At 40.1% G+C, this 23,325-nt stretch overlaps 2 protein-coding genes across 2 annotated transcripts; both read right to left on the bottom strand.

Annotated features, from left to right (window-relative positions):
* Positions 1–9,582: 9,582 nt before the first annotated feature.
* On the bottom strand, positions 9,583–12,033 carry PCDHGA5 (protocadherin gamma subfamily A, 5). Its single transcript, XM_006866245.1, has one exon. The coding sequence runs from the start codon at positions 12,031–12,033 to the stop codon at positions 9,583–9,585; it is 2,451 nt and encodes an 816-aa protein (XP_006866307.1).
* Positions 12,034–13,979: 1,946 nt separating this feature from the next.
* PCDHGB2 (protocadherin gamma subfamily B, 2) lies at positions 13,980–16,418 on the bottom strand. The gene has a single exon (XM_006866244.1). It carries the CDS (start codon positions 16,416–16,418, stop codon positions 13,980–13,982), a length of 2,439 nt encoding a protein of 812 aa, XP_006866306.1.
* Between the last annotated feature and the right edge of the window lie 6,907 nt (positions 16,419–23,325).

The following is a 23,325-nucleotide window of genomic DNA, read 5'->3' as shown; positions in this document are numbered from 1 at the left end:
CGAGGTAACATTCCTCAAGATATAGACTAACATCTTCGTGCTTTTAGTTTCCATTTTCGTAACATGGTTATAGTATCTTTTCTGCCTACCTTAGTAGAATTGAATGCCAAATGAAATTAGGTGTAGAACATACAAATAAAATATAGTATTGGTGGTAGCAGATGTAGTGCAAAATTTTTTGAAGTATTAACTATAGTTATTTTTTTCAAATTTAAGTTCATAGCTTTATTTTCCCCCTGTTTCACTGTTTTCTATCTTATCTTTATCAGCATCCTTCACAAAAAGAGTGTATAGATAGCAAGTGATTAACCATCCTTATAAAACAGAAGTATAGTAAGAAACAGGGAATTCTCATCTTAGTTTACTTTTAATTAAGTGAGTGTGATTAAGCATTTACTTTTAAGTGAGTATGATTAACAAACTATTCCACAGTGATTTGGTTTCCTCATGTTATATTATTATTGTTTTGGATTATATTGTTTCTTCCCCAGTATTTTAACAATGGAGAGCGATTTGAATTTGAGTAGTCAAGTATGAGTTCTTACCATTATTTCTGGTTCTTCTGTATTCCAAGAAGAGTAATTTATGTTACTAACTTTTCCTTGGTCCCCAAGGAACAGCAGGATCACCCTCAGTATTTTGTTAATGTCACTCTTCCCTTGTTAATAAGTTTATCAATAACTATGGCTCTGTAGGATAAGCACTGGACTACTAAACCTAAGGTCATTGGATCAAACCCACTGGAAGAAAGATGAAGCTTTTCTGCTCCCACAAAGATTTACGGTCCCAGAAACCACATAAAAAGTCACTATGAGTTGGAACTGACTTAGGCACCTCGGCACTTAACAATTGTTTCCAGCAGGAGTCTTTCCATTTTAATTCCTTTTGCAAGCTAAAATTGTCCATAAAAATTGTTTTAATCTACATATGGTTTAAAATTTAGCAGGTGTGTAGGATACTTAGCTTACAGAATAGCATTAGAGCATCTTAAACTGCCCATTATATCCAGGGTTCTTGACAATTTGTCATTGGCATCTTTATGCAAACATAAAGAGAACTACTGACTCAAGACTTAGTTCTAAAACATACCCAAGCAAATATTGTTCAACTGTATGAACACTTCAAGACATACTGCAAAGTTTTCTATAGTATATATGAAACTGAAGATTCAAATATTTAAATAACATATAGTATATACACTCAGAGTGTGTGGATCAAGCATTTTAAAATGTAAACGTTATTGGTAATTTGATGGTAACCCTGATGACACATACCCAAATCTATAAACTTTTCTTGAAAAACAATGAGAAATACATGGATATGTAGGAGTGAATAATATTATCATCAATTATACAGTTTCTCTTGTCACTCTTTGGGTCCATTTGCTATTTAGTAAGTTGAACATTTTACATTTAGGTGAGAATTGTCCATTTACATATATAAATATAGTTGGATCCCCTTTAAATAAATATGTAAAAGATAAGACTCAAATGATCTTAGATCTCAAGTGTGTCAATAAACCTTTCATATGGTCAAGTAATATAGTCAGCCATTGCATTAGTAATGTTACACTACTATTCCCCTCACTTATTCATACTTTGCAGTTGGTGTTCAAACTTCTGAAAGTACCAAGTTTGAACAACAAAAACATATTTTAACAAGGAGCATCTGAAAGTCATCTTCAACAAATCAGATGCAGAAAATGAGTAGAGCAATTCTCCCATTACACAACACATTCTCATGAAAATTTAAGAACCAAAGATCAGTCTTCGATGAAAAAAATCTATTAAGAGAAGCACAGCCCTCAGAAATGAATTTTAAAGTTTCAAATTAATTTAAGTTGAATTTATTTTTCAAATATTAACTGTCGACTCTTATAATGAAGCAGAACTATAACTACAATTGCAGAAATGCAAACATTCCAGTAGATACTGAGTCTGAAAAGTAACTCAATATCTGGTAACAGAAATTTCCAAGGGTTTGGCATATGCAGAGTTTTAAAAGTGCATCACAGAAAAAGGCACAATTGTAATTATAATTCTAAGACTTCTTCTAATTGATTTCTCTCAACAATAATTTGTGTTCAATAATTATATGGTTTACCCAAATTTTCCAAACTTCAGAAGGCTAAAAACATTATCATCATTATATATTTAACCTATGTTCCTGATGTTTATTATGCAGGAGTTTTCTGTACTCTCCCACTGATTTATGCAAAATATTGTAAATTATTTTCTCACAATATTTTACTCTGAGGCATTAGTGTTTCAATGATATAATTATCACCTTTTATAGAAATAATGCTGGAGATCACATGATAGAATTCTGCAAAATCAATGATTTGTTCAATTCAAATACCTTCTTAAGACAGCTTAAGAGATGATTATACACATGGATCTCACCAGATAGAATACACAGAAATCAAATTGACTAAATATGTGGGAAGAGGCGATGGAAAACCTCCATATCATCAGTCAAAACAAGGCCGGGGGTGGGGGGCAGCTTGTGGAACAGACCATCAACTGCTCATATGCAAATTCAAACTGAAGCTGAAGAAAATGAAAACAAGTCCACAAGAGCCAAAATATGACCTTGAATATATCCCACCTGAATTTAGAGATCATCTGAAAAACAGATTTGATACATTAAATACTAAAGACCGAAGACCAGGAGAGTTGTGGGCTGACAGCAAGAATATCATATAGGAAAAAAATGGGAGGAGAAATCAGGATGTACAAGAGCTGAACAGAAAATTTCAAAGGTCAGCTCAAGAAGACAAAGTCAAATATTACAACAAAATGTGTAAAGATCTGGAGTCAGAAAACCAAAAAGGATAACATGCTAAGCATTTCTCAAGCTGGGAAAACTGAAGAAAAAATTCAAGCCTCGACTTTTGTTACTGAAGGATTTGCTGGGCAAATTATTGAATGATGCAGAAAGCATCAAAAGAAGATGGAAGGAATACTCAGAGTCACTATACCAAAAGGAAATGGTTGATGTTCAACCATTTCAAGAGGTAGCATATGATCAAGAGCCAATGATACAGAAGGAAAAAGTCCATGGTGCATTGAAGAAATTGGCAAAGAACAAGGCACCAGGAATTGATGGAATGAAAATTGAAATCTTTCAAGAAAGTGAGGCAACACTGGAGGCACTCACTCATCTATGCCAAGAAATTTGGAAGACAACTATCTGGCTGACTGATTGCCCATTCCAAAGAGAGGTAACCCAATGGAATGCAGAAATCATCAGACAAAATCTTTGATATCCCATGCAAGTGAAGTTTTACTAAAGGTAATACAGAAATGGCTGCAAGCATATATTGAAAGAGAACTTCCAGAGGTTCAAGCCAGATTCAGAAGAGGACATGGAACGAGGGATATCATTGCTGATGTCAGATGGATCTTGACTGAAAGCAGAAAATACCAGAAAGATGTTTACCTGTGATTTATTGACTACACAAAGGTTTTTTGATTGTGTGGATCATGACAAGCTATGGACAACATTACAAAACATGAGTATTCCTGAACACTTAATTGTACTCATGAGGAATCTGTATATGGACCAAGAGGCAGTTGTTCGAACAGAACATGGGAGCACTGAAGGATTTAAAATTAAGAAAGGTATGTGACAGGGTTGTATTCTTTCACCATACTTATTCACCCTGTTTGCTGAGCAAATAATCTGAGAAGCTGGGTTACATGAAGAAAAACATGGCAGCAGGATTGGAGGAAGACTCATTAACAACCTGCGATATGCAGATTTCAGCAACCTTGCTTGCTGAAAGTGACGAAGACTTAAAAAATATTTACTGATGAAGATCAAAGACCACAGCCTTCAGAATGGATTGCATCTCAATGTAAAGAAAACAAAAATCCTCACCAGTGGACCAATAAACAACATTCTTATCAATGGAGAAAAGATTGAAGTTGTCAAGGACTTCATTCTTCTTGGATCAACTTTCAACACTCATGGAAGCAGCAGTCAAGAAATCAAATGATGTATTGCATTGGGCAAATTTGCTGCACAAGACCTTTTTACAGTGTTGAAGAGTAAAAATATCATCTTGAGGACTAAGGTGCACCTGACCCATATGCATGCAAAAGCTAAACAGTGAATAAGGAAGATAAAAGAATTGATGCTTTTGAGTTATGGTGCTGGAGAACAATACTGAAAGTTCCATGGACTGCCAAAAGAACAAATAGATCTGTGTTGGATGAGGTGGCCAGAATAACCAAATTTTGTCTTTCAGACTTAAGACATATTGTCAGGAGGGACCAGTACTGGAGAAGGATGTCATGTTTGGTAAGATACAGGGGCAGAGAAAAAGAGGAAGACCCCCAGTGAGATGGATTGGCAAAGTGGAAGAAACAATGGACTCAAGCGTGGCAACAATTGTGAGGTTGACCCAGGACCGGTCAGTGTTTCGTTTTGTTGTGCATAGGGTCACTATGAGTCAGTACCAACTCGATGGCACCTAACAACAACAACATTATGGGCCAAAGGAGCCATAGTGGCACAGTGGGCTAATTGTTGGCCACTAACCACAAGGTCCAGGAGCTCTGGTAGTGTAGTGGTTATGAATTGGGCTGCTAACCTCAAAGTTGGCAGTTCCAAACTACCAGCCATTCCGCAGGAGAAAGATGAGGCTTTCTGCTCCTGTAAAGATTTACAACCTCAGAAACCCTGTGCAGGATCACTATGAGTCGGAACTGACTCCACGGTACTTAACAACTACAACCACAAGGTCCATAGCTTAAACTCACCAGCCATCCAAAGGAGAAGGATGAGGCTGTATGCTCCTGTAAAGATTTACAGTCTCAGAAACCTTATGGAGCAGTTCTACTCTGTCCTACAGGGTCGCTACGAGTCATACTCAACTCAGTGGTGGTGGGTTTGGTTTTGCGTTTTTGGTGTGGGGGTTCAATTTCCAGCCAGTATACTTCATGCATACCCACCACCCATCTGTCAGTGAAGACTGGTGTGTTGCCACAATGCTGAACAGGTTTCAGTGAAGCTTCCAGGCTAAGCCAAAGTAGGAAGAAAGGCTGGTGATCTATTTTCAAAAACAAGCCTATGAAAAGCAATAGTCCAGTTTGCAATGGATCATGAGGATTGCACAGGACAGGCAGCATTGTGTATGGAGTGAGTTGGGGACTAACTCAGTGGCGACTATCATCAATGCAAACTTCATGTATGCTAACATATCAATTCTGCACAATATTCTTTCCAAAACATGTTTAGTCAAATATTTAGTGGTGTTTAGTCAAATATTCCAAGGAGAATGAACAATGCATGTAATGATTTGGGGACTAGTCAAATAATGCCTTTACTAAGAGGATGAGAACTCTAATATAAGAAAATCTTTGGCTAAGGTGATGGTATTTAGCCATTTTAATTTTAATTTAAGCCTACTTATATCCTGTCACTTTTCTGTCAGCTTGTGGTACTGTGGTGGCTTCTGTGTTGCTGTGATGCTGTGAAAACCATTCCACCACCACTAGTATTTCAAATATCAGTAGGGTTATTATGACAGACAGGTTTTGGAAGAGTTTCCAAACTAAGAACCACTGGAAAGAAGGACCTGTTAATCTACTTCTGAAATTATTATGGATAGCAGTGGTATGTTGTCTGATATAGTACTGGAACATGAGCTCCTCTGGTTGGAAGGCATTCAAAATATGACTGGGGAAGGGCTGCCTCCTCAAAGTAGAGTTCGCTTTGGTCACATGAATGGATTGAAATTTTGAGACTTTTATTTGCTGATGTGACACAATAGACTGAGAAGACATAGCTGTAGACATTCATTCATTATCATAATGTGAAATGTACAAAGTATGAATCAAGGAAAATGGAAAGTTGTCATAAATAAAATGGAACACTTGAAGATTGATAGCCAAGGCATTGGAGAACAGAAATGAACTGGTATTGGCTATTTTGAATAGGACAATCATATAATCTACCATGCTAGAATTGACAAATTAAAGTGGAATGGTTTTGCATTCACTGTCAAAAATAACATTTTAACATCTATCCTGAAACACCGTGCTGTCAGTGCTTGGGTAATATCCATAAACCTATAAGGAAGACCAGTTACTACGACTATTATTCAAATGTATGCATCAAGAACTAATGCCAAAGATGGAAAACTTAAAGACTTTTTAAAAAATTTACCTGCTTCTGCAATCTAACATTGATCAAATATGCAATTAAGACACAATGATAATGACAGGTGATTGGAGTGTGTAAGTTGGAAACAAAGAAAGATCAAAGCTGTAAAATATGACTTTGGTGATATGAATAACTTCAATGGCAAGATGATTCAGTTTTACAACAGCAATTGGGAAAACTTTTTTATGACAACATAAATAACAACTACACTTGGTTCTGGTGTGGCACTTTAGGATAAACACTGTACTGTTAATTTTAAGGTTGATAGTTCAAATCCACCAGCTGATACTAGGAAACCTTATATAAGGTCACTATGAGTCAGAAAGGAATTGATGGCACTTAACAACAACAAACATATTTAGGGCTCACTGGATGGAATATATAGGAACAAATTAACTACATTTGTGGAAAGAGATGACAGAAAAGCTCAATATCATCAGTCAAAACAAACTCAAGGACAATATCAAGCAAGCTGTTTGCCTTGCAGTTATCAAGGCAAGAAAAGTCAGCTCATCAGGGTAAATTCCTTTCTATGACTGAAACCCAAAGGGAACACATAAACAGTCTTTCAGGCTTACTAGTGATCACCCTGGTCAATTGGTGAGTGGAAGTGGGGAAAATGCAGCAATGAAGACATGGGCTGAGTTTGGCCATGTTCCATAGACAATGAATGACTTTGAGAAAAAAGAGAGAAGAGGAAGGGCTGGCTGGTTTGAAGTTCAGGGAGACATGTGAACTCCCCAGCCCAAGGGCACTGACCTAACCACTGGAGGCTAGAGTTAAGAGTGAAGTCATCAGCTGGTCTGAAGTGGAGGGAGATGTGCTAGAACTCCCAAAGTTATATATAGTACCCTAGCATGGATGGCTTGCTGACCAAAACTCATTCAGATGAAGATGGAGATATTTGATAAAGGGAGCAAGTATAAATTGCTACAATATGATGAACTGGATGAAGTTACCTAAAATTCCAACCAAAACAGATGGTTTCTTCATATCAAGGATCAACCTTGCTTCCTCAGTATGCTGGGTTGATGGGAGTGGGCAACTTAGACTTTGGCTATCAAAATTGGGGACTACAAAGTCATGAGCAAAGCTCAAGAAAATCAAAACAAGTTCACAAGACTCAAAATATGAATTTAAGTATTTCCCACCTGAATTTAAAGACAATTTCAAGAACAGATTTGATACATTAAAGACTAATGATTGAAGATCAGATGAACTGTGGGATGAAAACAAGGACATCATATATATATGAAGAGAGCAAATGGTCATAAAAGCACCAGGAAAAAATCAGCAGTGATGTCTGAGTAGACACTGAAACTTGTCCTTGAACTTAGAGCAGCTAAAGCACACTGAAGAAATGATGTAGTAAAAGAGCTAAACAGAAGACTTCAAGGGTAGCTTGAGGAAACAAAATATCATAATGACATGTGAAAAGACCTAGAATTAGAACACTGAAATAGAAGAACATGCTCAGCAATTCTCAAGCTGAAAGAACTGAAGAAAAATTCATATCTTGAGTGGAAATATTGAAGGAGTCTATGGAAAAATATTGAATGATGCAGGAAGCATCAAAAGAAGGTAGAAGAAAAACACAAAGTATACCAAAAAGAATTGACCAACATCCAACCATTTCAGGAGGTAACATATGATCAAGAACTGATGGTATTGAAAGAAGTCCATGCTGTATTGAAGGCACCAGGGAAACATAAGGCTCAAGGAATTCATGGAGTACCAACTGAAATGTTTCAACAAAGGAATACAATGTTTGAAGCACTCACTCATCTATGCCAATAAATTTGGAAGATAAGACCTGGCCAACCTATGGGAAGAGATCCATATCTGTGCCCATTCTAAAGAAAGGTGATCCAGTAGACTGCTGAAGTTAAAAAACAATATCATTAATATTATTATATGAGCAAAATTATGATGAAGATCATTTAAAAATGGTTACAGCAGTGTATCAACAGGGAGCTGCCAGAAATTCAAGCTGATTTCAGAAGAGGATGTAGAACAAGTATTATTATTGCTGATGTGAGGTGGATTATATCAAACTATGGATAATATTTTGAAAAGTGGGAATTCCAGAACATTTAATTGTGCTCTCCTGCAGAACTTACAAATAGACCTCAAGGCAGTTAGTTTAATATATTGGTTTTAAATATAAGGAAATGTGTGTCATCATACTTATTTAACATGTAAACTGAGCAAATAATCTCAGAAGCTGGACTACATGAAGAACAGAGACATCAAAACTGAAGGAAGACTAATTAACAACCTATGTACGATATGCAGATGATACAACCTTGCTTGCTGAAAGTGAAGATGCTTGAAGCACTTATTGATGTAGATCAAAGACTACACTCATCAATATGGATAATACTTCAACACAAAGCAAACAAAAATCCTCACAACTGGACCAATAAAGAATATCATGATAAACAGGGAAAAGATGGAAGTTGTCAAGGATTTAATTCAACTTGAATCCACCCATGGAAGTAGCAGAAGAAAAAATCAGATTTCATTGAGGAAATCTGCTGCAAAAGACCTCTTTTAGAATGTTAAAAAGCAAAGAGGTCATCTTGAAAACTAAGGTACAGCCTGATTCATGGTGTTTTCAATTGCCTCATATACATGTGAAAACTGGATAATGAATAAAGAAGACCTAAGAAGAATTGATAGTATAGTGGTTATGAATGAGGCTGCTAACTTCAGGGTCAGCAGTTCAAAACAACCAGCTGTTTTGTGGGAGAAAGATGAGGCTTTCTGCTCCCCTAAAGATTTACAGACTCAGAAACCCTGTACAGGGTTGCTATGAGTCGGAACCGACTCCACGGCACATAACAACAATTGATGCCTTTGAGTTATGGTGTTGGTGAACAATGTTGGGTATGCCATGGACTGCCAGAGAATTAATACATCTGTGTTGGAGGAAGTACAGCCAGAAAGTTCCTTAAAAGTGAGGATGGTGACTGGTCTCATGTACTTTGGACATATTAACAGAAAGGGCCAGCTTCTAGAGAGGGCCATCATACTTGGTAACGTAGAGGGTCAATAAAAAAGAGGAAAACCCTCAATGAGATGGACTGACACAGTGATATAACAGTGGGGTCAAACAGCAACAATTGTGAGGATGCACAGGACTGTTTCCTTTTGTACACAGGTCCCCATAAGTTGAAACCAACTTAATGGTACCTAGCAACAAATAACAACTATTTCTATACTAGTTTAGAGTCTCTAAAATATTGACATATTGAAAAAAGATTGAAAACTTCCCAAACAATTTGGAAGCAAATGGAGAAGACCTCACCTATCAAATTAATTTTAACTAAAGCAACTCATGATTTACTGTTTATATAATTTGAAAGTGACAGAAAATGATTGAGGAAATAATGCTCCTTCCAACCATTATTAATGAAAAGCAAAACTAACCTGAAAAACTTCTGGTTCTTTGTTTGCGTTTATCTGATCAGATATAAGAAGAGGCTCGCTTTTCTCACAACTCTCTGCACTAATGAGAGTATCCGCGTAGTTGGGTTGAGGGAAGATTATATGACTCTTTCCGGAGTCCGCAGTGAGGGAGACCTCGTGGGAGTAGGTCTTCAGGAAGGCCTGTACGCCGCCGTCTACGCCCACAAAGTGTGAGGCGGGCATGCCCATCAACCGGCTGCCTGAAGCTTGCAACAGACGCGACTTGTGCCAGCGCCTCAGCCTGAGCGCCAACAGCACAATGACAAAGGCAAGGAAGACACAGGAGACCGCAGCCAAGGCCACCACTAGGTACAGGGTGAGGCCGGAATTGTCAGTGTCAGAGGGCGTCTTGATGCTCTCCAGGTCTGCTAGGATATCAGGAATGGTGTCGGCCACAGCCACAGTTAGCGTGACTGTGGCCGATAGAGGGGGCTGACCATGGTCCTGGACTGCCACCACAAGGCTCTGTTTGAGTGCGTCTCTATCCAGTATGGCTCGCGCAGTGCGCACCTCGCCTGTGTGCACCCCCACCGCGAAAAGCCCTGGCTCGCTGGTTTTGAGCAGGCGGTAGGACAGCCAAGAGTTCTGTCCAGAGTCTCTGTCCACAGCCACTACTTTGGTTACCAGGTAGCCGGGCTCTGCAGAGCGGGGAGCCAGCTCCACTCCGGTGGAACCGTCAATGGGAAGGGTGGGGTACAGAATCTCTGGCGCGTTATCATTCTGGTCCAGCACGTACAGGCTCAATGACACGTTGCTGCTAAGTGGCGGGATTCCGCTGTCGCTAGCTGTTACCCACAGCTGCAGACCTTGGAACTGCTCATAATCGAAAGAGCGCAGTGCATACAGGACGCCGGTGTCGGGATTGATGGAGACATAGGAGGACAGAAGCGCCCCCTGGAGGGTGCCCTCAATCAAGGAGTAAGAGACCCGGGCATTCTCTCCACTGTCTGGGTCGTGGGTGGTCACAGAAAATATAGAGACACCTTTCGAATTATTTTCCAAGATGTAGGTAGAGTATGAAGTGCGAGCAAAGGCTGGTGGGTTGTCGTTGATGTCCGCCACTTTTATCGAGATATGAGTTTCAGTAGACAGAGATGGAGTTCCACAATCAACGACCGTTATTGTGATGTTATAATCTGATGTCTCTTCCCTGTCCAGGGCTTTTGTTGTCCGTAAGTGATAGTAATTATCAACGGACTTTTCCAACTTAAAGGGAAGGTCCCTGGGAATAGAACATGAAATCTCACCATTCTCTCCCGAATCACTATCATGTACGCTAAACAGAGCAATTACGGTTCCTGGGAGACAGTCTTCAGAGATGGAAGTAGTGAGAGAGGTGAGAATCACCTCCGGAGCATTGTCATTCACGTCCTGTACTGTGACAAGCACCTTAGCGCTGGCAAGAAGAGCACCTCCGTCTTGAGCTTCTACTTCTATTAGGTAAAAGCTGGCTTCTTCATAGTCCAATGACTGCAGAGTTGAGATTTCCCCCAGGCTGGAATCAAGTTGGAAAGTCTCTGAAATTTTGTCTTCTTCATTGCGAAAAGAGTAGGTCAATTTCCCATTTAGTCCCTCATCTGGGTCCGTAGCGGTTAGCGTGAGCAGTCGAGTACCCACAGGAATGTCCTCTGGGACACTTACTCTGTACTCTGGTCTAGTGAAGAGCGGCGCGTTATCGTTTGCATCGAGGACCATCACGCGGATGTGCGTCGTGCCCGAGAGTATGGGGTCTCCACCATCTACAGCTGTGAGGAGGAGGTCGTGGATAGCCTCTTTCTCGCGGTCCAGAAGTCGATCCAATACCAGCTCCGGGTACTTTTGCTTATCAGTTCCGCTTTTCACATCCAGAGAAAAATGCATATTGGAGCTGAGCTGGTAGCTCTGGAGAGAGTTCAAACCCACATCTGGATCCCGCGCGAAGGGAAGCACCAACCGTGTTCCTACTACCGCATTTTCATTAATTTTCACTTTTAATTCCTCATCCCTGAAGCGTGGGGGGTTGTCATTAATATCGATGATTTCTACTTCTACTCCATAAATTTTCATTTGATTCTCAACCAGGATGTTAAAGCTCACCAGACACTGCGCGCTTTGTGCGCAGAGCTCCTCCCGGTCTATCCTGCCCGCGGTAATCAAGCTGCCGCTTCCGGGATTCAAAGAGAAAAACTGCGTCTTACCTCTGGAGACGATGCGGACTCCGTGCTCCTCCAGTTCCCGGGACTTCAGCCCCAAATGCTTGGAGATGTTGCCCACGAAAGAGCCTTTGTCCAGCTCCTCAAGCACCGAGTAACGGATCTGCCCAACCCCAGCCTCTGCCCCACACAGCGAGCCCAAGAGAAAGAAGAGTAGGAGCGGCTCTTCGCAGCCCCAGCACCTTAGTGGATCCACCATTGCTTTCTCTCCGCCTGTTTTTCTGTGAGTCCTTGTTCTTGCCTGCTGTTCCCTTATTTCTCTAGTGTCAAGGGGAACACACTCCCTTGTGTACGCGGTGAAAGGCTTTCTCAGCAGCTCGTCTTAACTGTGGGTGGATGATCAGTGCCAAAGCAGAGTCGGACCGCATCTGCGGCAAGCTTTTTCCCCAGTTTGGTGAACAGCGACGCTCAGAGTTCTAATCAGTTACTGCACCAGTTCTGTTTTTAACCCCATCACTTTGCTTGTATTTTTATTTCCAATAAAATTTGCTGTTTTCTTAATGTAGTGTCTTTGACATTGTTAATGACATCTGATTAAGTTTTAATTGTGAAATAGAGAAAGACTTCCACAAGTCCTTTAGATTAATGTAATTATTAGATTCTTTTTTACTTGCTTAGAAAAGTTTTATTTCATGTGTCCTTTATTTACCACTCACCTACATTGAGTATGTTAAAGAGCTTATTTTATTAACTATTTAGGACACTGCATTTCTCTCTTTTGTAGGTCTCTATATTTCATCTTTCTATTGGGCATATTTATGAAAGCATGTCAACTGCACACAACAATGGCAAGGAAACAAACCTAGTTCTCAATGCACATTTGACTGGCTTATATAAATATTGTATTAGCTTTCACATGCAAGAAAAGCAAAAAGGCCATTTTGTTACATGTAAGTTCTTTGAGAAAGTTTCCATATTTTCAAAATCAAGACATGAACTGCACCACATCAGATTGAGAGTTTAAGTTAGGTTCTCTATGCATCATGTTATATGTTCTTATTACTTTGTTCAAACACTTACAGTTAAATGTTTTACAATAGACTCTTAGTGGAAATCGGTATAGTGATTATAGAGGAACGGACTTTAGTTTGTCACAAATGCAGGAAAACTTACCCAGACACTTACTAGCGAACACCCAGTGAGTGGCTCTCTATGTTGACACAGGTTTGATATGGTAGCAGAAAAAGAAAAATCCCATGATAAAAAAAAAATGGGTATTTCAGAGAGCCCATCAAGTGAGAGAAGCAATTTTTAGTTAATGACAATATCAGAGAAAAATGAGGAAAAGAAGTTAATATTTGTAATTGTAGATTTCCAAAGAAATAAGTACTCAATGTCAGTGTAGTTTGCAAAAATATTCTCATTTATACAACATTTTTAAAGAGCAATTCATTAGCATGTACGAGAAAATTCTTTCTCACATGAATTACACGTGACCTTCAATAGCAGATACTTCAGACTTCAAGCTTTCCCTACGTCTTTTATATTTATATTGTACATAGACACTTAGATTATAAAGACAGGTAGGTGCTGGTCTCCAAGTCAGTAGAAACCAGTTCTATCGATGCCCTGTGGTTGACATGTTGGTACTGGGTACAACGCTTACTGTTTTTGGTTCCTAGTTTCCCCCACACTAACAATAAGGGACTCTCCATACTAGTAAGAGGAAATTTTAAATTTGAGTTAATAAAAACCCTAAAGGAAAAAGCAATTACTCACGGTTCCAATAGTAATAAATCTTCAGAGGGAAACAATGTAATATAAAGAAGAGGAAGAAAAAGAATGATCTCATGTGGTAAACACTTGTAATTATGGGCAAACAAATCTGACAACTCAGAAAGTAAACCTCATCTAAGACTTGTAGCTCTGGTAGCGTAGTGGTTATGAATCAGGCTATGAACTGCAAGGTCATCAGTTCGAAACTACCAGCTCCGCGGGAGATGCTCCCATAAAGATTCACAGTCTCGGAAACACTGTACAGGGTCGATATGAGTCGGAACCAACTCCACGGCACTTAACAACAAGACTTGATTAAACAAGATTACGATGGTATGGCAGAAAACTGCCCTAATCGGATAACAAAATATGAGCCAGAACCCTTGTTAGGTGATATAAGAAACATCGAAACCCAAAGTGATAGTAATTTTAAAAAGTAGCGCTCACCTCTAAAATAGTATCTGAAGCAAATGGTATCTCAGTGTCCTCACGATTTGTGTTAGGTACCCAAGACGTATCATCACTGAGGAGATCCTGAGTGGGAGCCAATTCCGGAGTCATGCCGAAAAAATTGAATTCTGTCTTAGCAGATTGTGAGGCAATACACAGATTGTAGGAATAGGGCAGTGTACCCTCACTGCAGTTGGGAAGAACCCCAGGTCCAGAATTGGAGCTGACACCTGGTTGAATACAGCCCCAAGTGGTGGGTCTGGAGGCACGACGCAGGCGCAGCGCAATGGCCAAGGTCACTGCGAGGAGAAAGAGTACCGAAATCAAAGCCAAAGCTACTACTAAGTAAAACTGCAGTTCCGCCTGGGAGTCAGAGGCCATGGGGCGGTCGCTGAGGTCTGGCAGCGCCTCTTGCAGACTGTCAGCGAAGACTAGGAGCAGTGTAGCTGTGGCGGAGAGGGGTGGCTGTCCTCCATCACGCACAGCGACCAGCAGGCGCTGACGAGAGGCGTCTCTGTCGCCCAAGGCACGTGCCGTGCGCACCTCCCCGGTGCGCAGTCCCAGACTGAAAAGCCCGGGCTCGCTGGCTTGTAGCACGTGGAAGGACAGCCAGGCGTTGTGTCCCGAGTCTGCATCCACTGCCACCACCTTGGTTACCAGATAACCTGGCTGCGCTGCGCGAGGCACAGTGTCGAAGAGCGCCGAGCCTTCAGGCTCCAGCGCCGGGTACAGTACTCTGGGCGCGTTATCATTACGATCGCCTACTAGCACTCGCAGGCTCACGTTGGCGCAAAGCGCTGGTGAGCCCTGGTCACACGCCTGCAGCGTCAGCTTGAAGGCACGCAGCTGCTCGTGGTCGAAGGCTCGCTGCGCGAACACCACCCCGCTCTGAGCGTTCACAGACACGTAGGAGGACAGCGCTTGGGGTTCCAGGTCGCTGGCCACGATGGAGTAAGATACTTGGCCGCTGGACCCCAAGTCCAGATCTGAGGCTCTGACCTGCGCGATGGAGGAGCCTGGTTGGTTATTCTCAGCCACGTGGACCAAATAGGTGGACTGGTGGAAAGCCGGAGTGTTGTCATTTACATCCCCAATGTGCACTGTGAGGCTTGTGCTAGAGGAGAGGGGCGGCTTGCCTCTGTCGGTGGCCATGATGGTGATGTTGTACTCTGGGATTTGCTCGCGGTCCAAGGTGCCATCTGTCACTAACTTGTAATAGTTATTCGAAGAAGATTTCAATTTAAACTCGTTATTTCCAAAGACGCGGCAGTAAACTTCTCCATTTTCTCCAGAGTCTCTGTCTCTCGTTTTGATCAAGGCGATCACTGTTCCTCTAGGGGAGTCTTCTGGTAGAGGGGTAAATACAGAAGTCACGATCACTTCAGGTGCACTATCGTTCTCATCAAGAATATCTACTTGGACACTGCAATGGGCAGCTAGATCGCCAGAATCTTTTGCTTCTATACTCAGAGTGTAAGTATGGGCAACTTCAAAATCCAAATAATCTTTTGTTGTGATTTCTCCTGTTCTTTCATTTAAGCTGAAAAAGTGTGCCACCTGTTCGTCCACATTATGAAAGGAGTAGGTAATTTCCGCATTGACGTCCTCATCCTTATCGGTGGCTGCCACTCGTAAAACCGAGGTGCCAGGGGGCATGTCCTCCCGCAGACGGACCCTGTATGTGTTTTGGCTGAATACAGGAGGGTTATCATTGGCGTCAGTGACCTGAATGCGGATCTGGGTGGTGCCACTTTGAGGTGGGTCCCCACCATCCACCGCTGTGAGGACCAAATGATGGAAATTCTGCTCTTCTCTGTCCAGAGAATGTCTCAGAATCAACTCAGGATATTTGCGTCCATCTGGTTTCTGTTTCTCTGAGAGATCAAAGTATTCATTATCATTAAGGTGGTATCTTTGCAGTGAATAAGGACCAGCATCTGAGTCCAGAGCTGGGTCTAGTGGAAATGTTGTCCCTGGCTGAGTGGATTCTACAATTTTTAAATCCGTAGTACTCTGTTTAAAAAGTGGAATGTTGTCATTTATATCCTTCACAATTACTGTTACATGGAAAATATTTAGTGGATTTTCAGCTATAGCATCAAAATCCAGAACACACTGAGGCTTCTTCCCACAAATCTGTTCTCGGTCTATTCTGTCACTCACAAGTAAATCGCCATTCTCTGGGTTTACAGTAAAATATTCCTTCTCACCACTAATCCGCAGCTTCCGGACCGGTAAATCCCGGACACGGAATCCCAGGTCCTTGGCGAGGTTTCCCACCACTGTGTTCTTGGCCAGTTCCTCTGAAATTGAATAGTGGATCTGGTCAGATAGAGCCCCGCGGAACAAAGACAGTAAGAAAGGCACTAGTACCTGCCGCCACCCTGCTGAGTAGTTCCGCCCAGACCTCTGTCTCATCCTTTTGTCTCCTTCGCAGCGGAGCTGCTTCCTGCCAGAAAGAGAGCCTTCCGTGGATGGCAGAATTCAGGGTAAGGTCACTTCTTCTGTTTTGTTTTTCTGTATTTGAATCGGAACCAAACTTCTTCGTGTGGTGCTGTTGAACAGGAAATTACCCTTTAAGAGATTTTCAATGTGTCTCCCATTTCTTCTTTCTCTTCCTTTGACCTTCAGCGACGCCCAGAGGTTTCCCCAGGAAACTACACCGGTGGTTTGCAAAGAACATTTTTTAAAAATTACTTATAGAGTATTTGTTGTTTGTTGTTGTTATGTGCCGTGGAGTCGGTTCCCTACTTGTTGTAAATAGTTAACACCACATTCACATCTTTTCAAATTTAAAATGCACATCTCTCCTTCAACAGCACATCTTTCACAGGAGAAACCATTGTTATCTTTCTTGGGGGTCCTACCAGAAATATGTTACACATAGTGCAACACATTTTTATGAATGTTCCCCCCTCATTTCTTTTGCATAAATGGAAGCATACAATATATGATGTCCTGCACCATGTTTGTTTTTAAAACTTATGATAGCGTAAAGACCATCTCATAACATTACATAAAGAGATTTCTCATTTATTTCTTATAGCTATGTTGTTTGTTAGGTGTTGCAGATTTTGTTCTGACTCTGAGTGACCCTGTGTACAACAGAACAAAGCACTGTCTCATCCTGCACCATCCCTACAATAATTCCTGTGCTTACACTTGTTGCTGCCATGGTGTGAGTCCATATAGTTGAGGGTCTTCCTTTTTCCCAGACCCTCTCTACCAAGGACCTTTCTAATAAACATGTCCAAAGTATCTGAGATGAAGTTTCGCCATCCTTGCTGTTAAGGAACATTGTTGTACTTCTTTCAAGATTGATTTGCTTGTTCTTCTGGCAGTCCATGGTACAGCCAACATTCTTCACTACCACCACAATTCACATGCATCAGTTCTTCTTAGGTCTTCTTTATTTATTGTCTAGCATTACTATATATATGTTGCTGCTGTTGTTAAGTGCCACTGTGTGGTTTCCAACTCATCGCAACCTTGTATAGGGTTTCTGAGGCCATGAGTCTTTGAGGAAGCAAGAAGCCTCATCTTTCTCCCACAGAGTGATCAGTGGACTTGAATCACTGATCTTGTACTTCACAGTCTAGTGCTTATCCCCCAGAGCCACGACTCTCTCCATCCATGCATATGAAGTGATTAAAATTACCACATCTTGACCTAGGTAGGGCCTTAGTCCTCAAAATGACAATGTTGCTTTTTAACACCCTTAAAGACCACTTTTGCAACAGATTTGCCCAATGCATTATGTAATTCAATTTCATCACTGCTGTTACCGTGGGCACTGATTGTGGTCCTAAGTAAAATGAAATCCCTGATAACTTCAAATTTTTTCCACTTATCATATGTATTGGGCATGGTGAGGATTTAAATTTTCTTTGTGTTGAGGTGTAAATCCATACTGAAGGCTGTGTATTCTTCGATTTTCATCAGTAAAAGCTTCAAGTCCTCTTCACTTTCAGCGTGCAAAGTTGTGTCATCTGCATGTTACAGTTACCATCTTCTTCCAATCCTGATGCCAATTTCTTCTTCATACAGCCCACCTTGGATTATCTGCTTAGCATACAGATTGAATTAGTATGGTGAAAGGATATAATGTTGACACACACTTTCCCTGATTTTAACCATGAGGAGTCCTGGTGTGGCACTGTAGGGTAAGCATTGGACTGCTAACTATAAGATTGGTGGTTCAAACACACCAGCTACTACTTGGAAACTCTATATAGAGCCTCTATGAGTCAGAATTGACTCCACGGCACTTAATAACAACATCCCCTTGATCAGCTGTTTGAACCACTGCCTGTTCATCTATGTATGTTTCTATATGAGCACAATTAAGCATTCTGGAACTCTCATTCTTCACAATGTTATCCACAATATGTCATGGTCCTGATACAGTCAAATGCCTTTGCCAGTCATAAAACACAGAAAAACATATTTCTGTTATTTTCTGCTTTCAGCAAGATCCACCTGACATCAGCAATGTTGTTGTTGTTAGGTGCTGTAGAGTTGGTTCTGACTCATACAACAGAATTAAACACTATCTGGTATTACATCCTCCTCACAATGATTATGTTTGAGGGCATTGACGCTGCTACTGTATCAATCCATCATTTTGGGGTCTTCCTCTTTTTGCTGACCCTTCACTTTTCCAAGCAGGATGTCCTTCTCCAGGGACTGGTCCCTCCTGACAACATGTTCAAAGTATGAGACTTGAAGTTTCACCATACTCACTTCTAACATACATACTGGTTATACTTCTTTCAAGATAGATTTGTTTGTTTTTCTGGCAGTCCATGGTGCTTTGAATATTCTTCACCAACATCATAATTCAAATGCATCAAAGTTTCTACTGTCATCCTTATTCATTGTCCAAATTTCACATGCATATGAGACAACTGAAAGTATCATGGCTTGGGTCTGGCCACCTTAGTTTTCAAACTGAGAGCTTTGCTCTTTAACATTTTTTTTCAAAGTGAGTTTCTTTTTTTTTTTTATGTTTTATTGTGAATTATGTGATAGTTTACATGGAGCACATTAGCTTTACATTCATTCTATTATATATCATTTCATTGCCATGGTTACAATCCCCTCGATGCATCATCAACCAACCAAAGGGTATATACCCTGCAAGCCCCTCTCCCTCTTTGGGTCTAAAGTCCCCAGCCACTTCATCTCTCCACATCATCATTTCTGCCTCCATCTTTGGTGTCACTGGTTCTCTGAGTAGGGTCCCACTCTCCGCTCTTCTCCCTTGATGGTCCCAGGGACCTCCGCTCCTAGACTGGAAAGTTAATCACTTCCCTTCTTTTGCTACACAACGTCTACCTTTACATTTCCAACCCTCACAGTCAGTCTTGATAACAATTATTCACTATTGTATCACAAGAGACCTATCTGCATTTCCTTTCATCAGCCCCTCCTAGACAGATTGGATACTACTTACTCAGTGAACAGTCCACCTTCCTCCACGCCCTCTGGATCTAGGTTCCCTCTTGAAAACTTATAAGCCAGTCACTTCTTGGCTTTGTAGCTCCCCTCCCCCATTTTGGGTAGCCAATATCCAAGTTGCCCATCCCAGTCTACTCTGTATGGAGGGGGTGGGAATGATCCTCGCTGTAAAGATTGTTCCCTCTTTTGAGCATCCATAGGTATAGGTCAAGTTCATCAAATTGTATCAGATTACTCTTTTTTTCCTTTTCTTTCTTTTTCTAGCTGAGCTCTGATCGTCTAGTCATTGAAGCCAGGTCAAGTGGGTATTATCTGCAAGTTTGGGTGTTCATATGCATATGCCCTCTCGTCTTATCAGCTGGATGCTTCACTCTCCACTCTAGTCCTCTGTGGCTATGTCACTGACTCTGGGCCCAAGAGTTCCCAGGTCTTGCCACACTGCTGGCCAACAAGATCTCCACCCGGGTTTCTTTAATATTTTTAAAAAGGTCTTTTGCAACAGATTTGCCTAATGCAAGATGTCCACTGATTTCGTGACTGCTGCTTCCATGAGCATTGATTGTGGATCCAAGCAACTTCAATCTTTTCTTCATTTATCATGACGTTATTTATTGATTCAGTTATGAGGATTTTAATTGTCTTTAGATTGAGGTGCAATCCATACTGATCTTCATCAGCAAATATTTCAAGTCCTGTGTCCTATTGGCTTTCAACAAACAAGGGTATATCATCTGCATATCACAGATTATTAATGAGTCTTTCTTCAATCCTGATGCCACAATCTTCTTCATATTATTCAGTTTATTAATGATTTGCTTAGCATATAGATTCAATAAGTATGGTGAAAAAATACCTCTCCTGATTGTAGACTGTAAAGTCAGTTTGAACCGATTCAAGCTCACCAGCTGCTGCTTGGAAACCCTATGCAGGGTTGCTATGAGTCAACTCCATGGCACTTAACAACAACAGTAGCCCCTTGTTCCATTCTAATAATTGTCTCTTGGTCTATGTACAGGTTCCTCATGAGCAAAATGAAGTGTTCTGGTATACCCATTCTTCACAATATTATCTATAGTTTCTTATGATCCTCACAGTCAAAAGCCTTTGCATAGTCAATAAAGCACAAGTAAATGTCTTTCTGGTATTCCCTGCTATCAGTCACGCTTCATTTGAAGTCAATAATGATATCCCTTGTTCCACATCCTCATCTGAATCTGGCTTGAATTTCTGGCAGCTCTCTGTTCATGTACTGCTGCAATTAGTTTTGAATTGTCTTCAGCAAAACATTACTTGCATATAATACTAATGATGTTGTCCTAAGATCTCTACATTCCATTGGGTCACCTTTTTTTTTTTTTTTTTTAATGGGCACAAGTATGGATCTCTTTCAACTGGTTGGCCAAATTTCTTGGCATAGATGAGTGAGCACCTCCAGTGCTGCAACCGTTTGTTGAAGCATTCAATTTTGTATCCTGTCATTTCTTGGAGCCTTGTTTTTCATCAATGCCTTCAGTACAGCTTGGACTTCTTCCTTAAATACCATTGACTGTTGATCCTATAGTAACTCTTGAAATGACTGAACATCACCCAATTCTATTTGGTATAGTGACTGTATTCCTTCCACCTTCTTTTGATGTTTCTGGCGTCATTCAATATTTTGTCCATAGAATCCTTTAACATTGCAAGTCAAGGCTTGAAGTTTTTCTTCAGTTTTTTTTTTCAGCTTGAAAAATGCTGAGCATATTCTTCCCTTTTTGTTTTCTAACTCCAGGCCTTTGCACATTTCATTATAATATTTGACTTTGTCTTCTTCAGCTGCCCTTTGAAATTTTCTTTTCAGTTCTTTTACATCGTAATTACTTCAGGTCATTTTTGCTTCTCTATGGTCAAGAACAAGTTTTAGAATGCTCTGATATCCACTTGTTACTATCTTTTTATCCTGTCTTTTAAATGACCTTCTGGTTTTTTTTCCTGTATCACATTCTGGATGTCACCCCCAACACTGTCATTAGTGTCTAGTGCATCAAATTTATTCATGACATGGTTTCTAAATTCATGTAGGATTCTCAAGGTCATATTTTGGCTCTTGTGGAGTTGTTTTAATTTTCTTCAGCTTCAGTCTGAACTTACATATGAACAATGATTGTCTGTTCCATTTTGATTCCTGTGTATTCCGTCTGGGGATGTCCAGGCATATAGTCACCTTTTATATTGTTTTTAAAAAGGTATTTGCAATGAATAAGTTATTTGTTTTGCAACATTCTATCATGTGATCTCTAGTATCACACAAGCCACCTTCTAACAGTTATAACCTATAACTTTTGTAGTGGCCAAAGGAAAATGATATTTAAAGAGTGCAGTGGTTTACAGGTATAAGATTAAAAAATTGCTGATGAAAGTAACACTAAATGATGATTACAAAGAATACTTACTATATAAGTAACTTTTGGCATAGTAATAGTTGTTATTATTGATTATTGAGGGCATTCTGTTCCTCCCCTGTAACACACTGACAGACGAGTGGTGGGTCAGCAATGTAGTAAGTAGTCCATTATATGCCATGTGATAATTTGTTTATCCAGAATATTATTTTCTAAAAGAAACCCAGTTTCTGTTTTAACAAAACATATTTCCCATGTGACATTAGATAATAAGTTACTAATTGGTGTATTTATGAATTCTGGTGTGGCGTTATAAGATAAGCAATGAACTACTAACCACAAAGTCGGTGATTCAAACACAGCAGCTGCTCCCAGGAAACCCAATACAGGGCCACTATGAGTTGGAACCAACTCGATGGCACTTAACAACAATAATAACTCACAGGACAAAATGAAGCTACAAGAGACAAAAGTATTGCAGATCACTTGCACATAAATATTTCTTCCTATTTCAGATCATATCAATGACACACAATGAAAGAGCAATTTACAGGGACAGGGATGAATCACTTCAGTATAGAATCCAAGTTACCCAATATTTTGAAGAGGCTATCACAAGGGAAAAAGGGTTTTGAAAGCTTTGTTTTCCTTAGAAATCAAGAAGGGTCTCAACAGTGGTTCTATAATAGGTAATTTAGATATCAAAATCACTCCTACAACCTACTTAAATATGAGTGAAATAAAATAAGCAATATTTCTGGTAACCACAGAAGTGTGCCAAAGGAACCACCCACGGTTATTGCTGGTGCACCTTACAAATAGCAACAACAAAATATTTGAAATATACCAGTCTAATTGATAAACTACATCAGTTACAATTTACCTAAAAGTTAAATATTTCTGCACCATTCACGAATTACTGCTGTGTAATTATAATAGAAGGTATCCTGTAAAGGAAAGAAAAGTAAATTTCAAGCAGAGCATGTTATTTGAGTGTTAAAATACTCAGTTCATAAGCAAGAATAATTCATAAGAAAGGATGATGTAAATATTGACACAGTTGTCTTCTAACAGTTATAACCTATAACTTTTGTAGTGACCAAAGGAAAATGATATTTAAAGAGTGAGGTGGTTTAGGGGGGTAAAATTAAGAAATTGCTATTGAAACTATCACTAAATGATGGTCACAAAGAATAAGTATGAAACAATAACTTCTTTGTGTAATAATAATTGTTATTATTGATTATTATAGGGTCTCTTCCCTTCCCCTGTAAGACAATAGAATATTTTAAAAACAGAGGTGACTTTATTTGGTATATCAAAAACAAACCCATAGCCATTGATTCGATTCCTATATAGGGTTTTGGAGACTGAATCTTTAAATGATCAGATAGTCTCATCTTTCTCACGCCAAGTAACTCGCCGGTATCTTATACACTGGAGGCATATTTATCACAGCGTTGTGACTGTGTTTAAGCATCAGA

Source organism: Chrysochloris asiatica, unplaced genomic scaffold (assembly GCF_000296735.1).
Source record: "Chrysochloris asiatica unplaced genomic scaffold, ChrAsi1.0 scaffold00087, whole genome shotgun sequence".
NCBI lineage: Eukaryota > Metazoa > Chordata > Mammalia > Afrosoricida > Chrysochloridae > Chrysochloris > Chrysochloris asiatica.
This window is presented reverse-complemented; position numbering and strand designations above follow the sequence as displayed.

Coding starts and splice junctions, on each gene's coding strand:
- PCDHGA5 (XM_006866245.1), bottom strand. CDS start 12,033: ATGGTGGATCCACTAAGGTGCTGGGGCTGCGAAGAGCCGCTCCTACTC.
- PCDHGB2 (XM_006866244.1), bottom strand. CDS start 16,418: ATGAGACAGAGGTCTGGGCGGAACTACTCAGCAGGGTGGCGGCAGGTA.